At 39.9% G+C, this 17533-nt stretch overlaps 3 protein-coding genes across 3 annotated transcripts; 2 read left to right on the top strand and 1 right to left on the bottom strand.

Annotated features, from left to right (window-relative positions):
* The first annotated feature begins 252 nt into the window (after positions 1–252).
* On the top strand, positions 253–7586 carry LOC129587927 (protein phosphatase 1 regulatory subunit 37-like). Its single transcript, XM_055481901.1, has 10 exons — positions 253–1155; positions 1978–2075; positions 2173–2319; positions 3037–3156; positions 3603–3750; positions 4305–4450; positions 4558–4689; positions 5238–5379; positions 5838–6146; positions 6587–7586. The coding sequence occupies exons 1-10, from the start codon at positions 624–626 to the stop codon at positions 7216–7218; spliced, it is 2406 nt and encodes an 801-aa protein (XP_055337876.1). The 5' UTR covers positions 253–623; the 3' UTR covers positions 7219–7586.
* Positions 7587–8718: 1132 nt separating this feature from the next.
* Positions 8719–13067, top strand: LOC129587974 (aquaporin-3-like). The gene is made up of 6 exons (XM_055481957.1): positions 8719–9367; positions 10324–10495; positions 10894–11031; positions 11480–11583; positions 11736–11953; positions 12503–13067. Exons 1-6 carry the CDS (start codon positions 9266–9268, stop codon positions 12801–12803), a joined length of 1035 nt encoding a protein of 344 aa, XP_055337932.1. The 5' UTR covers positions 8719–9265; the 3' UTR covers positions 12804–13067.
* Positions 13068–13581: 514 nt separating this feature from the next.
* Positions 13582–16874, bottom strand: LOC129587956 (rhodopsin-like). The gene is made up of 3 exons (XM_055481935.1): positions 16308–16874; positions 14355–14829; positions 13582–13734 (listed from the first exon to the last, which is right to left on the bottom strand). Exons 1-3 carry the CDS (start codon positions 16709–16711, stop codon positions 13582–13584), a joined length of 1032 nt encoding a protein of 343 aa, XP_055337910.1. The 5' UTR covers positions 16712–16874.
* Between the last annotated feature and the right edge of the window lie 659 nt (positions 16875–17533).

Genomic DNA, 17533 nt, shown 5'->3' with positions numbered 1-17533 from the left:
AAATTATTGTTGTACAGTACAGTACACTGACGGTGAGTAAGTACGAGTACTGTATTACTCGTATTACTCCTCTATGGCAAACCCGGTGTTGGCTTTAATCCATTTTCTCATAGAGAATCATGTTAAATGCAGAGAGTCCTATCATTACGTTGCAATCGAAATAAAAAATTTCATTTATACTGTCAAAAAATATATATTATTATGTATTTTTCAAGCCTATGGATACAATTTTTTCTAAAGAATACACAAACTTACAAATTTTCGAATATTTAAAATTTGCATGAAATTCGGCAACAGTCACCCTGAACAAAGTATTGCCAGACTGCCCGTCGCCTGCTCACCGCCTCCGTGTTTTGATCCGGTCGTGCAGCTCACGCAAATTCGAGATAAAAATTGCAATAAACTTATAAACGATACTCCTGCACTATAATACTGTATGTCTGCTCTCATACGATGTTCGCTTTTCAGGTTTTTTCATGTCAGATTGAAAGCTTCTCCTTGATGAAAAACTGACCGTCTCATCTCCGTTATTTTAATGTTTTCATAATTCTTTAGTCTTGCTTGTGTTATTGACAGTACTGTCTTGGGCATTTGTTGGGTGGATTGATGGAACTGCATGTACCATGGTGAAGAAATCCAAACGGAAACCCCGCGCCCCCTCCACCGAGGGGGCGCCCCCATCCCCCGCCGCCGTTGACGACGAGCCCCCCGCCGTCCCCGACCCGCACCCCGATGACGACGACGAGCCGCCCCTCGACCCCATCCCCTCCCCGCCCGCCTCCCCCGCCGAGGAGGGCGCCGTCCTCCAACGCGACGCCACCGTCGAGCGCCTGACCGCCGCCGCCGAGGAGGCCCAGGAGTACGTGGAGGATGTGCTGGACGGGGTGGCCGATAAGCCCGTGGAGAGCGGGGAGGAGGAGAAGGAAGAGGAGGTCTTCGAGGAGGCCGTGGCGATGAAGGACCCCGTGGACGGACCCGCGCCCCTGGAGGCAGTGGAGGAGAGTCCCGTGGGTTGCGAGGAGACGGTGGTGGGGGAGGGCAGCATGGCGGAGGGGTCGGGGCGGAAGAAGCGGAAGAAACGCGTCAGTTTCTGCGGGGAGAACGAGCATGATGTCGTCACGAAGTTCGTCGATGCACCCGATCCCTGGCGACACGGTCAGTGGGTTAAAGCGTACGAATTATTCAGCAGATAACGTTGTTTAATTTAGTTTGGTTTCTTGACTAATTTTTACAATTGCTGATTTGACGTTAAACCTGAATAATTGAAATGGAATTAGTTTTCATCATTATTTATTCGTCTTTTTATGACAGTAATCGTTAATGCCGTTAGTTTTGCCGCATTTATTGCGGGATTTCTTGCTTAATAACCGTGTGATTTTCGTGTTTATTTTGTCCGCCGAAAACCAAAATATATTACCAAGAAATTTCCATTAAATCCTTACACTGCCCTACATGAATATTCTTAATTAATAATAATCCTGATTTCTTGTACCGTGATTACGCAACTTGAAGTCGTTGCTGTTGACTTTTAATTCAGATATTTATTTTGCTGTTAATTTGCGCAGCTATAATATTATTGCGATGGATTTTTAACTGGATATTTATTTTTCCGTTAATTTTACCGTTATATTGCTGCCATTTTTTATTTTGTTGTTGATTTTCTTATTTAATTTGGTCTCTATATTGCTGTTTGTTATTTATTTTGCTGTTAATTTTGCCGTTATATTCCTGTGACGTTTTACTCATATTATGTATTTATGTATTAATTTATGATTTATTGTTTATTTCGCACTGCCAATCAGACCTGCTGTTGTTCAGTGTGACCAATTTTCTGTTGGTAAATTTGGTTTTTTTTTACAGCGTTTCCCATTGTATACACTTAATTTTCCACGGCTTAATATTTTCTTTATTTACAAGGCTTATTATTTTCTGAATATTTTTAATTTTATTATGTCAATAATTGTGGGATGGTTGTAGCGGATGAGAGCTCGATGCAGGATGTGCTGGAGGCGTATGCGCGCATGTGTCTGAGCAATAAAGTGCAGCCGCTGCCCAAAGTGCTGGAATCCATCAAGGTGCGTGTGCAGCACTTGTGGTCGCCTTTTTAATTTGATTAAATGACGGTTTTTCCGGCGGGTGGCCTGTGTAGCGTGTGTTTGTTGTGTCCATTAGCGCAATCCGGGACGGCGGCAGCGTGTCGGTGTGTTTGATCTGTCCGGGGAAAACATCGATCTCCACACCGTCGACACCCTCGAGTCCATCTTCCAGCGTATGTGCTTCGAGGAATTAAACCTCACCCAGTGCCTCACCGACGATGAGGTCAGCTAATTTTTATTTATTTCATTTTTCTACATTTTTTACATGTATTTTGTGTATTTTATTTTTATGTATTCCATTTTTTATTTTTTTTTAAATTCTGTAATATTTCTTTGTTATTTCTCAAGCGCGGGAGCAGATTTATTTTCATATGTCTTTTTTTTTCATTACTGACGGAACTAGCTTCCTGATTTTTTAATGAATTTTTATGGTGTTTGCCGAGATTTTAATTAATTTTAATTGATCTTATTAATGTGAAAAAAATGTGAATTTTATTCTTGATTTATTTCTTGTTTCATTCGTCCTTGTCAGTCGCTTGTTTCTGGATTGTATTGAAATTTTTTTCATTAATCGCGGAATTAGCTTCGTGATTTTTCTTCAATAAAATAGCCTGTATTTTATTTCTTGAATTTTTACCAGAACAGCGGATAAATTTTGGAATGCGATTTACTTATAAAATGTGAAGCAATTTTTATTGGATTAATTATTGTTTACTTGGATGAGGTGTTTTCGCGTGTGGAAACTGGGATAGACTCGGCATTTATGATTAGTTTGCAATGGCTTTTGCGGTCGACTGAGTGATGTTGGTAAAATAAATACAGCACGCCACCGGAAACGGCGGCTTACACGGGGATGAGCCGCAAATAAATGCGCCGTCGGCGTGACAGAAACGCGGCTTGTTTTGAGTGCGGGATGAGCTGCTTATCGGTTGTGTTGCAGCTGGCGGTGGCGTTGATGGATATGCTGGAGTATTACCAGTTCGCCGACCGGCTGGTCATGGCCGGCAATAAAAAACTGCAGTTCCGCGGCTGGCTAGCCCTCGCCAAAATCCTCAAAAAGGTATTCAGTTTTACAATGCTAGTACGTTGTGATTTTTTATTAGCGAATTCTTGGCTTTGCGCGTGGTCATATGTTCAGTTTTTAGCCACTGCACTACGTTTTGCTGCTTATTTGATATGTTGTCGTAGTTTTACGACGTAAATTGTTTGGCGCACTTTATTTACAAATAAATAATAATAGTTATTCAAATAAATAATAACAATAACTGATATAGCAAATAATAATTACAATAATAACTGCGTTGGTCCGCGGGTGTTTTCTTGAATTACCGTTGCATTGAGCATTGAATATTTATTATGTTTTATTTTTTAATGTTTTTCCAGTACTTAGTGAATTGTTGGCAATATTTTAACAGCTAGTTACCATGGACTGTTGCAATTATTTGCCGGCATTGGCACCAGAGTTTTCATTTTTATTATTGTTAATGTTGGATGGGACTTTCGCAGTGTTGCGTGTACTACCTGGATTTGCGGAACAACGCCCTGCAGGACCAGTATACGTCGTTGATTACGCGGGCGCTGCGTTGCGGCAGCAACATTGTCACCCTGCACATGGAAAACTGCAACCTCAGTGGCCGGGGCACCTTCCTCCTCAGTACGTCCTAATGCCGTTAATTTCCTTGGATCTTTTTCTAATTTCTCTTCTCCTTTCCTTTATTTTTTTATTTATTTCAATTTAAATTGTATTGCCTTTAACGCTGCCTATGATTCTTGTATAAAAGTATTTTTATTTTAGATTTCTTAGGTTTATTCTTATTACTTCGGAATTCTGTTTTCATCATCTGCTGAATTGTTTTTCCTTTTTAAAAATTTTCTGTTCAAACTGATTATTCTAATTGCTCGGTATATTTTTCCATTTTATTTAGAATTCGTAAATAAATCATTTTTATTTTCCATTTCTTATGTTTATTAATTAATAATTCTGACTTTATTACTGAGTCACTTCGTGAATTTTAACTTTTTTGTGTTGGTAAATAATGAGTTATTTGTTTTTTTTATATATTGCTGTTGAATTAATTTATTGAGAAAATGGATAGAAGATGAAAAAATCCAGTACGAATATGCGTGGAGAATTTTTTTTAATTAATTGTTTATATAAAACAGCGTAAATCTACTGACGAATATTTTTGTGTTTTATTCTGTGTTTAGTTTCGGCGCTGCAGTTCAGTGAGACGGTGCAGGAGCTGTTCCTGGCCGACAACCGTCTCACACCCACCGACATGATCCACGTGGCCTCCGCGTTGAAACACGGCTGGCGGATTAAACTGCTGGATCTGCGGAATAATTCCATCGCGGTACATTCTGTGTTTTCTCTGTTTGTTGTGCTCAAGTGCGATCATCACATTCCGCACGCATTATCCTAATTGAATTAATCGATCGATCTGGGACGTTGTGGATGCAGGATGTGGGCGCCAGTCATCTCTTCGACAGTCTGGATGACGACGGGAACGGCGCGCACTACGGACTGCGCGCGCTGGTGCTGTGGAATAATTATCTGACCGGGAATGTCGCCAAAAGCCTCGCCTCGGCGCTGGTAATTGTCATCGCATATTTTTTCACAAGGAGATTATTTTTATGAAAATTACGGCATTTGTAAAATTTAGAAAATTGCCTGCGTGGTGGACGATGGAAAATGCATATTTTATGGGCGCTTTCAGTAATTTTCTTGTATTTCTATCTTGAATGTTTCTATTCTTGTGTATTTTTTTCTGTTGTTTTTGCTATTATGTTTTTATATTTCTTCTATAATTTTTCTATATTTGTTCTGTATTTTTCCATATATTTTCTCTACATTTTTTTGACGTAGGTACCTGTTTTTCTGTATTTTTTCTGCATTTTCTTTACGGTTTGCTGACGTACCAGAATATTTTTAAAAATAAATTCTCATAATTCTCATCGTGGAGAAATCGGAGAAAATGTCGGTAATTTGTCCTTGATAGAATTTGTTAACGTTTTTACAAGCCAGTATGGGAATTTGAAATATTTTGTATTATTAGCGCTTTAATTAGTGGTATATTTTTTATTGCTTTTTTCAGTAGGTTGGTTGATTGTTTTTTTAAACGGCGGTTTTTTTTACTGCAGAACCGTACGCGCTCGCTGGAGACGCTGAACATGGGGATGAACGATTTGACGGATGATGCGCTGTTTGTGATAAAGGACGCGCTGATGCGCAATCGCTCGCTGCGCCGTCTCGGTCTGCAGTCCTGCAAGATTTCCAACGAAGGTAACACCAACTGTATCAACAGTAAATCGAAAAAATTTGAATGGGATTTAATTCAGTTGATTAATTAATTCAGTTAAATTTTATAAATTTTTTTCTTCTCCAGCTGTTAACAAATTACGGATGTTGTTCAGTGCTTTAAATTTAGACTTGATAAACTTGAATTAGTTATAAAATCCGGGTGGGTGTATTTGTACAGTACCGGCTAGTTATTATTATTATTATTATTATTATTATTATTGCAACTACAGTAGCCAAACTCCATTAAAGGAGACTTTAAAGGAAATTTGTAAAAGTAAAAAATTTTCAAAATTATCCTAAAAAAGCCAATAGCCTGGTAAGATATCTGCGTTAACGGAGTTTGTCTTCTGTGGAGTGATAATAATGATAATAATATTGAATAGAAAAATGCGAAGAAACTCGGTGTAACGAGAAAGTTGGGGAAAATGCGGTGTTGATAGGGTGTATTGCGCTGGCGGAGTACCTGGCGGATCATCCGCGCTTCCTGCGACTGGATCTGCGCAATAACGAGCAGATCCGCGCCGGCGGGTGGCTGGCGTTGGCCCACGCGACGAAGTTGTGCCCCGGACTGATCCGGCTGGACATGAGTTATGATGTGAAGGACGCCAAGCACATGGAGACGATTCGCGAGGCGCTGAAGATGATCCAGATGACCTGCATCAACAACATCGAGAAATTCGAGCAAGGCAGTGCGCCGCAGCCGTTGGACGGGCAGCCGGCCGGCCCGGAGGAGCCGCCGCCCCACACCGGTCAGTCACCGATTAAATATCGAGATTTTTTATGTAAAAATTTTAAAAAAATGTAAAAATGTTGTTTGTTGTGAGGTTGAATTTTTTCTCCTTTTGGCCTCGTTTTGTTGTCGATCTTTATATTGGGAAGACGTTGATCTTTATAAATTAAAGAAACGGAAAAATACTCGTAATAACATTAAACACCGTTGTTTTTTATAATGCAGGAATAATGAAAGTGATTTAAGGCGCGAACGATTAATTTCCGGTGTGATATTTATACTGAATAGTTTAATAAAAAGTATAAAAATTTTGTGAATTTTAGTAGAATTTTGGCGTACAAGAACGTTAAATTATTATGAGATCTTTCTAATTTCTGGAAATTTTTGTAATTTGGATTTTTTATGCGTGTTTTTTTGTTGTGTACTCGTATGAAAATTAATTGTTATTTCTTTCTCTAGAAGCCCAGCTGGTGGACGACGTGGTGGAGCTGGAGGAAGAACAAGAGCCCCCGGCGCCGATTCTGGACCTGGAGGACCCGGCCGGGGACTTCCCGGAGTTCCTGGGCAACACCGCCACCTCCGCGTCACCCTCCTCCCTGGACATCGACGTGCCCAAGAAATGTCGCCCCGCCGGCGGGATCCGCCGCTTCTCCATCACCAGCGTCATGGCCACCGGCCCGCTCTCCGTCCAGGACCGCCTGCACGAGGAGCTCTTCCCCCTGCGTCCCGCCCCGCCCGCCTCCGTCTTCCCGGGCGGTCCGGCCGTCGTCAAGGGCCGCTTCCAGATCAGTCTGGTCAAGGCTACGGAAAAAATCTACAACAGCATGCAGTCGGTGCTCAGCCCGACCAACGAAGCCTCCCCGACGGTCTCCAAGGGCTCCCCGCCCGGTGGGACCGACCCCAAGCCCGGGGGGTTGTTGAGCTCGTGGAAGAACACCTTCCGCCGCAACAGCAAGGATACCATGGTCCCCGCGGAGGTCCCGAAGCCGGAGCGGGTGGAGAACGTCAAGGAGGAGGAGTCGGGGCGTCTGGAGGACCTCCAGATGCTGCTCCCGGCCACCCACGCCTTCGGGGATGGGATGATGTTCTGAGGAGGGACGTCCGCCATGATGTAGTCAGGGTAGCTCGGGCAGGGACCAAAGGGACGCCCGCCGGAAGTCCCGGTGGAGGCGGGGAGGACGTCCCGTTGTTGTTGTTAGTTTTCCCGTTTTTTTTGGATGTGGCTGGCGCATTCCGGAGAGTGTCGACGGGGGAGTGGGGGGCGCGGAGACTGCCTTAATTTAAAATCCTTTATTTTTATTCGTTTTCCTTCCCAGGGCTGTTTTTATCGTTGGTGTGTGATTTTTTGCTTTGATTTTGTGTGGCGTTTTTTGCAGTGGAGTTTTGGTTGTTTTTCAGTGTGTCTTGTACAGTATGTCATGTTAATGGTTGATTGTTGTGAAATTTTTACCGATTAAATTATCAGGAATTGAGATTTATGTGGCTATCAGAAAAGTTTGCGAAAGGAATATTTAAAAAAAATTTAGGAAATATAAATTTTTTAGATGATGATAGTAGTAATTTCTAATTTTATCAAAACATAGTAAAAATGAAAACTTGAAAAAATAGCAACATATAAATTTTAAAAAATATGAAACTTATAAATTAAAAAATAATTCGAAATAATTTTTAAAAAAATAAAAATAATTTACAATAACTGATACTGGATAAAATATTCCCAAAAATTGAGAAATGTTGGGAATAGTCTTGGAACATTTCTGTAAAATAAACCATTCGTACCACAATTATGCCCTAAAATTGTAACGATTAGGAAGCACCGGTAACTATAATATTATTTTAAAATTTACAAATTGTACTACAAAGTATTTTCCAATCGTCATTTTGCGTCTTGCCGGTTTATTTGTCGTGAAATGCGAAAGTGTAAAGCGCTTCATTGAAAATTTTCCGTTATATTGATGACGAATTACGTAAAGTGCCATAAAACAGGAAAATTACCGGGTTTGTACAAAAGTTATAGCTCATGTTTCATTAGTAATACACAGTCAGCAGGCGAGAAAAATTTACCGCTTGTTGCAGCAGCGGCTGTTTTGAGTGTGTGTGTTCCGCGGAGTGTTTGCTCGGACCCGGCATTGTTGACTTTTTATTTGTGCCGGGTGCGTAACACGGGGTTCGGCGCGGAGCGGCGCATCACACAAGGTGTGATGGATGGCATCATGGCACAGCCACTCGATGCAAGTATATTCTGATTAATTCGCGCATTTATTTGCGAATTATTTGACACTTTTTTAGAGAATGATCTAATAGGCATATTTTTGCATAAGTGTTATCGGCCCGGTAAAATCAGCTTTACGTCATCGGCTTCGAACAACGTACACCACACAACGCTTGTACGTACGCGGGTGCAGACTGCACTTTACGAGTTATCGTTAATACCATTAAATTTTAGTACGCAACTCGTACAACTTGTTCGTACGTCTTGTAACTTTTAAAGCCACGGTGCAGCGAGTGCACCGCGAGAGCAAAAGACGGATTTAAATCCCCTTATCAGCACGCGCAATCTTCCGAACTTTTCCTTTGTCTGTCCACTCGCGTGTCCAGCACCCGATCACTGAAAATAAATGTTATTTCTCATCGGTTTAATTTGATGAAAATTATCTAAAAGCAAACAGGTTGTATCGTGTAAAACAGCACAGACTTATGCAATCGCCACAAGGGAAATTTTTTCTAAGCGATCATTACCCAGCAATTATTCCGTAACGGCTAATCCAGTCAAGTTTTTCAGTACCAGACCGAGAAATTTTGAAAAAAGCCGTCGGTTCGCACTTTGCACAAGACCCCGCCTCCGCCCGCTTGATTGTGTAAGCGATACACACGTCGATTGGTTGATTCGACAGCTCGGTTTCGGTCCGGGTTAGATTGAATAATAACCGCATGACTCACTGATTTTTGGCGCTGGTCGATATTTTTAGCCAGTTCTTCAACAACAAAAAGGATATTCTGGGCTGTTTTGCAACTTTTGTTGTGGTTTTTTCCTCTTCCTTGTCGACGCGGGCCGGATGAGAGTGCTGGGATCTCCGTGCAGTGGGATTTCTGAGTTGTACCGGTGATTGTGCAGTATTTGGCCTGATTATTTTGAAAATGACCGTTTCCTGGCGGCGAACACTGAAGCGCGCTGTGGGCTTCCAGCATGAGTATATTCGGTGCTTTTTGGCGGAGTTTTTCGGTTCATTGGTTCTGGTGGTAAGTCAACAATTTACATTTTTAGAGCACTTACTCGACTGCGCTTCCGGTTTTCCTAAAGTACGTGCTTGAAGTTTTTCACTAAAAGCGGAAATTTCAAAATTTATAACGCGACAGAACGTGAAAATTATCCTTTGTGTTAAGCCTGGACATACAGGATATTCGCAGAGTGAGCCGAGTTTTTAAAACGCAGTTGAGTGGTAATGGTTACTACCGGGACTTTTTTGGCGCGCTGCAATTTTAACGATACTTTTTTATCTTTAAGATGTTCGCATTGCTTCGGGCAATTTGATGAAATTATTTTCTGAATTGTGCTCGCGGATAAATTGTTAAGCTTGCTGTTTGCGGTGAAAGTATCAGACAGTGTTCGTTGAGAATTTACGAGATATTGCACAGTCTTCAGTCTGTCTGGAAAACGGAATCGCAAACGGTTGAAACTTGAAAGCGCCAAATTATGCCGAATTAAGAGTGTAATTAAGTTACAAAATAATTAAACATGGATTTTTCATAGTGCTGGCGATTTAATAATATTATATAATATAGAATAATAAATATATTATGAGAATATACGGGTAAACCGGAAAACCATTAAAAAAGTCTCCGCTATTGGCTGTTTCGCTCCTATACAGTAGAAGTATGGTGTTAAATTCTAAATTTATATGTGTTGCGAAATTTATTTCATAACAGAAAAATTCTTTAATCTACCTACAGCATTATATTAACTTGATGCTATTAATGGTTTTTAAATTGATTTTTGTGAATACGGTAGGTTAGTTTCGATAAATTTGTGTGATTTAAACTTTTTTCTTTATTTATTTTCTTTTTTCTTTGCCTTATTTTTTTATGTTTTAACTGTCGTGAATTAATACAAAGCCGGATGTACAGGAAATGGCAATACTTTTAAAAATTTATATAACGATAATAATTCGAGTAAATTTTCCGATTTGTACTCGTAGTACATGATTGACGCCATGGCGGCACACGCCACCTTCAACCGGCTGCGGGTGTCGTCAGTGACCGGCGAACGCCAACCAGTGCAGCTGGTATCCGGCCCGGATCACACCCATCTCATCATCGGCGCCGGTCTGGCCGTCATGATGGGCGTCCTGGTGTGCGGCGGCGTCTCCGGTTCGTACACACTTCCGGTTTACAGTGTTACTTATTTTTTTATGAATTTTTTTACGATTATTATTTATTTTAATTTTGTTTTGGCAATAACCGTAACCAGTAATTCCCGCTTTATTTTCCTAGTAAATTTTATTTTATTAAATATATTATATTTAATATATAAGATATATTATATTTAATATATTAAATTTTATTAATTTTATTTTGTTTTATTTTATTTTAGTAAATTTTAAATTTTATTTTATTTTTTCGATGATAATTTGTATGTATGTGACAAACAGTAGTTTAATTTTATTTTTAATTTGGAAATAATTTATTTATTTCATCGTGGATGTGTCTCCAGAAAAGGCAGGCGCATTTTAAAAATAGCGGGTAATTACTTTGACGGTTCGGTGCAGGTGCCCATCTGAATCCGGCCGTGTCGCTGGCCTTCGCCGCGATGGGGCGCATTTCCTGGAAGAAGATGCTGGTGTACATGGCCGCGCAGTACATCGGCGCCATGGTCGCCTCGGCCGGCATCTACGTCATCTATGTCGGTCAGTACTGTCCGCTGTCCAATTCGGTTTAAACCGCGTCAAAATTTTCTTTCACGTTTATTGCGCTACTTCCGCCGCGGATTTTGTGGTGATTTTTTTTGTATATTTGCGTTTTTTTATATGTAATTAAGCAATAAATGTAGAACATACGTGTGCTTAATAGTGCTGATTTTATTCAGGTTTTGGTTAATTTTTTTTCATTCCATTTGAATTATTGTGCTCTAATTACCGTAAAAATAAGCTTACCATTAGCGATAACTATGTATTTATGTCGTTTTTCATGTAAGAAGATGTGGTGTGCCCACATTTCGTCAGGAAAATTCGTTGAAAAATAATTGTTATTTTTCTTGGGGCCGTTCTATATTATGCATAATTTTGATCGAATACATTATAGAAATGCTGTTTAATTGCGAAACAATTGTCAATGTTGCCGGCACATGTCGTGTAGATACATTCAGCCTGTTCTCGGCCAGCCAGAGCAATATCACCGCCGCCATCTTCGCCACCTATCCCACGCCGCACATCAGCTGGACGACGGCCTTCTTCGACCAGGTAACACCCGGCATTATTCCTTTTTTAAAAGAATTATTATTATTTTAATAGTATTAATTATTATTTGATCCCAGTGTTTTGTTTGATTATTATTCTTGTTGAATTAATTTTCTGTTGATGAGAATGAACAGTAGAAATAGATTGCTGTATAGATCGTGGCGACGTCGGTGCTGATGTTCGGCGTGCTGGCCATCATCGACGAGAAGCTGTGGCACATTCCCAGCAGCATGGTCCCGCTGTACATTGGACTGCTGATCTCGGCCATCGTGGCCTGTCTGGGTTATAACACCGGCGCGGCCATGAACCCCGCCCGGGACCTCATGCCGCGATTGTTCACCTACCTGGCCGGCTGGGGCGAGGAGACCTTCAGGTGGGTGCCGCAACTGACCGCGTTCCAAGGGGCGTATTCATTCGTGGCAAACAAATTGTCAGTTTGATTCCAAAATATTCGGCGGTGGATTTTGTGGGGTTTCGTTGATTTATTTTGTTATTTCTTTTCGAGTTTGCTTGTCGACCCGATATATTTTGCATATATTGATTTATTGACGTCCTTTTGAAATTTTTGAGAAATTCTTTAGCTGGCGAAATTATTTATGTAAACGAGTAAATATTTTTTTTCAGAATATAAGTCTGTTTTATTTTTGATTTTAATTGAAACTGTCGATCTGATTTTCAAAAAAAATGTAATTTTTATTTTGGATTAATACTGCGTAAAACGTATACGTAAAACTGTATCTGAAGAAACTGTATTTAATTAAAATTGCATTTCATCGTGATTAATTCAGCTGGATATTCGCCAGCCACAGTGTGATCGCTGTTAAATTATTGTAATTAATTTTGAATTATTTTTATAAAATTAGTTTTTTTCCGCTAATTTTCTTTATTTAATTTTTTGCTTAATTGATTATTGTTCGAACAGTACGCCGAACTTCAACGGCACGTATAAATGGTTCTGGATCCCCATTGTGGGCTCGCATCTGGGCGCCTTACTGGGCGTGCTTATCTACCAGTTCTTCATCGCCGCCCACTGGCCGGATGACCTTTTAGTCAAAGGCCAAGAGGTGCGCGGCGCCTCCGACCTGGACAGCGTCGACCTGGCCACATTACGCACCACGCCCTCCCGCAGCACCCCCGCGCCCATCTTCAAGCCCAAATACAACGACCTTGGTGTGTCCCCGGTCAATTCCGACGCCAAACGCGGTTTGTTGGAGTCGCCCTGATTTTTATCCGGTTTTTATGGATTATCACGCCTCGGTGCTGTTTTCAGAGTATTTTTCTAATTTATTATTCGCGATGTTTTTGGCCGCTTTTTGGGTTTGACTTGCTAGTCAATTTTGGATTTTTTATTTGTTTAAAAAAAGATGAATAGACCGGTGTTTCAGAGATGGAATTTATAAAATATTTTTATTGAATTTGTTTTCAATTTTATGAATTCATTGGCCATTTATTTTGATGGTGGACGTGAGTCACGTGATTAAACCAATTATTTCTGTCCGTAATAGAATGTCCGAATTATGCGATCACCAACGACGATTGGCTACGAGTACAATATTTTTATGATTTTTCGTTGTTGTCGGGAAGTTTTTAAAGAAAAATAAAAAAGCCATAATTATAAGTATGTAAACATATTCAATAATAAATGAATACAGTAATAAAATAAAACACAAAATACAAATAAATAAACAAACAAATAAATAAATAAACACAAATAAATAAACTTAATAAAACAGACAAAATTATTTGGATAACGACAATAAAAACACCATAAAAAACCACAAAACCATAAATGCCGAGAAATTAAACTACAGAAATTTACAACCATAATCCTAAGAAAAAGTAATACTCGTGTACCTTATAAACGGCCATACCATTGTTACAGAATCACTCTGGGATTTTTATTGAATGGTATGTTCCATAAATTGCCGATAAGTGATAGATTTATTCGCAATTAATTGGCGAATTATTCTGATTAGAAACTGGGGAAGGATTGTGTGCCGGTTATAAAGTGTCGGGATCGACGCGGGTTTTGGCGGTGTTTTCGTTGGTGATGGTGAAGAGTTCGGCATCTGCCACGCGCATCCCGCGCAATCGGCCGCATAGAATACGCCGGGCACCGCGCCGGTATTCCTCGTTCAACGCCAGATACACCATCTATATAGATACTGAGATACAGCACCCGGCTCGTTAGATAGATTTATATATTCCTCATATTAATACACCAAAATATTAATACATTGAATACTAGGTATTTGATTATATAGACGCCAGTAATAAGGTCAATTAATTTCATTCTGACTATTTTATAAAAGAATTATATGACTGAAAAAATATAATATTATAAAACATTTCTGAAGTATTCCATGTAAACAAAGCTCGACAGTATGTACTCGTAGGTAGCTGAATAACCATAATCGTACACATACGTAGGAAAGTTTACTTCAGAGCGAAGTGACCTTCTTAAATCGACCAGCAGGCTCACATACAATAAAGCTGCGTTGGTGAAAATTATTAATTTAATTTTCTTCGTATTCATTTATTGGTTGTATCGAATACTTTCTGAACTATTTATTAATAATTTTCATTCATTTTTCGTCGTGTAGGTAATACATCTAATTTATTAAATATTTTTATTGATACAATTCGCTAATTTATTCCTTACTATTAACAGTACATAATATACTAATTTTAATTTTCTTTTTTTAATTTTCCGTTTACTGTGTAAGAAATCAGTACGTATGTATCATTAATTTCGTATTTACTGAAGAAATTACCGGCGCGATCATATAGCCAAACAGCTCCAGCGTCACGGCCAGCAATCCAATCTCCATACTCTCCCCGGCGGCGTTGACCCCGAACATGCCGGTCAGCAGCGGCACCACCGCATAACAGACCAGACAGGACAGATACGACAGACACAGCATGCGCGCCACGTTGATCTTGCGCCGCAGCCGCTTCTTCGCCCGCTCCCCGCCCGCCGCCTGGCTGTCGACCCCCGCGGGGCGGCTGGTTAATACGATGAAGAGAACCAGGTAGGCGGTGCCCTCGAGGATCACCGGCACCCCCAGGCCCACGCTGACCATGGCGTACCAGGCGTGGTCGTGGAAGGGCACCACCGTGCACAGATTGTACGGAGGTCGGACGACGAAGCGGGCGCCCACGCCGAAGAGCGCCGGGGCGTAGGCGCTGCTGCCGATCAGCCAGCTGGTCAACATGGTCAGCATTAAGGCGCGGCGGGTCGTCAGGTACCTGCCGGAAATGAAAGGTCACGCAAAACTTAGCCAAACGAATGAATGTTTTAATAATAATGTTTACCTATTTGAAAAATGCTCGTTTGCATATAAGACTTATGAATTGCTGTTCAATAACGGATGTTACAGTACTCTCGACTCACGATGTCTCCGTTTTGTATAGTCTTTCCATGCAACACTATAGGGACGTCACGTAATTCAATGAGTTCGGTCTTTTAGGCCTAATGAACCGTCTGAACAGCTCGAACCCTTCTTTGGGTACTCCAGTAATCGCAATCAGACGGTTCTTTGGAAAGCCAGACTTATTCTTTTTTCTTAAAGTCCCAAATTTGATTTTGTTTTGATTTAAATTTTAATTAGTTTTCTGAACTCGTTTCGACATTGCGAAATAAAATTCATTATTGTCGTCGTGGAACGGATTTAAGAAACTGAAGTTTAAACTGTGATATCTGACGAAAAAAAACTGAACCGTTACTGTTCAACGCGCTCGAAAACCGATCGTTAGCCGTTACATTGACGAGTATTACAGTCAATCACGCTCATTGGTGGATTTATGTTCACCTGATTCAGCGAATTTTTTGAACCGCGTACAGTGCTTGACTGGCTATACTTTACAAAACCGGGACATATTGAGCCGAGAGTACAGTAATGTTAGTGGTCAGTGCCTGACGGAAGTGAAAGGTCACACACTAATTATTCAGGTCAAAAGTGTAATTATTACTCACCGATCAAGAATTGGGTATCGTTTCAAAATATAATTACAGAGAAACAATTTATTAAATAATTGAATTATTTTTAGTTTCAGTCTTCATACATGGCAAATATAATCATATAAAATTTTTTTGTAATTTAATGGTTTTCTTATTTGTTACCAGACAAAATAGCATATTTCTTATATAGAAAATGTGAGAACGTTTTGATGAGACACAAACATCAAGTATTTTAGCAATGGCAGTTGATATATCATGACATTTAATAATCAATTGGTAATCAAAACTAAATACAGTATTACAGAGTAAATACGATTATTGATTTATTTATCGACAAAAGATTTATTAATGAAAATACTTTTTAAATGTACGGAAAGTAAGATTATAATCGGCACATATTATATCGTTAATCGTACCTTCATGTGCTTTTTAATTGTTATCTTATTTAACTGCATTGATTTACCATGAACTCCAGTTTTCAAAATAATTATGTCAAAATGCATTTTAAAAGAAGCAGAATAATTTTGTTGTATTATTGAAAACTTGGGTTATTGTAAGAATTTCGAAACAAAAAAATTTTGTAAGGATTAGAAGAATGTTTGAGCTCCAGATACTAGCTGTACACTGTAGCAAGTGAATTTAAACCGTCAATTTAATAAAGGTAATCGTTACCAAAAATAATCGTTGTTAATCGTAATAATTATCAAATAATCGCCGGTAATTCGTTAAATAATTGTTAAATAATTAGTGCTTGTTAAATAATTACCGGTAGAAACTGGGGAAGAGGATGGCGACAAAGCGGTTGAGCGCCAGCAGCGCGGTCGCCCAGCAGTTCGTATACCACACCGCGATGGGCAGGAAGGCGTCCAGTGGACACAGCGAATGCAGCACGCGTCCGTTGAACATGAGGAAGACGTCGATGGTCACCGCGGGAAAGGTCACGGCGCAGGCGAACAGATCCAGGCACAGGAGGTGCACGATGAGGACGGTGGCTCCCTTCCGCCATTTGTGCTGCGTCAGGACGATGCTGGCGATGAGGAGGATGCAGAGAAAACTGCTGATGATACTCAGGCTGACGGTCAGTCCGAACCAGGCGCGGAGGAAGGAGTGCGACAGACTGATGTTGACCAGGCTGAATTCCAGTGATTCGTTCGATACCGTCACGTTCATCGTGTGGTGTAAATTAAATTAAGCAATTAAGGGAGAAAATCAGGGCGGCGAACGTGGCGCTGCATATATGCAAATAAAAAGCGATGACCTTTGCCCGCAATTAAGACATGGGGACATTGCATCGGTTACCGTTACGTGCAATGCCAGTTTCAGTTAAACATCTCAAAACAAATTGACGAATTAAACGTATCTGTATACTGCAGCGCAGCCGCATATATGAGCAACTAGAAGACGGTGACCTTTACAGGCAAATATACGGTACCTAGATATGACAAACAAACTAAACAAACCGCAATCAAAACAATACTATCATGTATAAACAACTTAAAATACTTCTATAAAAAGTGCGAATTTTTACCTGCAAATAAAAAAAATTTAACAAAAGTAAGTAAAAACCGTTTAAAAAAACAATTTCAAACTAAGTCCAGAGACAATAAAAAATGTAGTTAAAAATTCCGTTTCCAAGTTAAAGTCGCGTGTATGCTTCAACAAAATCATTACCTTTACAATGTAAACAAAAAGCAATTAAACAAAAATAAATAAAAAAAAATGAACTATACAAAAACGCAATATAAACTAAAATCAATAAAAATGTAGTTTAAAAATCAGTTTGTGACATAAGATCGCATTATGGTCGGTACCCGCGTTTATGCTTATAAAAAAAGTGACCTTTCCCGGTAATTACAGTACTAAAGAGAAAAGGCATTCTCGAGTTTTGTAAAAGTGTCTTTGATTGTACCGTTTCTTGTCGGTTTTTCGGATAACAAACTTTTCGCTGCACGCGTGTGTTTGTTTTGCGTATATATGGAGATTTGTTGGTTT

This window comes from Paramacrobiotus metropolitanus, unplaced genomic scaffold (genome assembly GCF_019649055.1).
Source record: "Paramacrobiotus metropolitanus isolate TYO unplaced genomic scaffold, Prichtersi_v1.0 Parri_scaffold0000027, whole genome shotgun sequence".
NCBI classification, from domain to species: Eukaryota; Metazoa; Tardigrada; class Eutardigrada; order Parachela; family Macrobiotidae; genus Paramacrobiotus; species Paramacrobiotus metropolitanus.
Note: the sequence above shows the minus strand (reverse complement) of the source record. Positions and strands in the feature narration are given on the sequence as shown.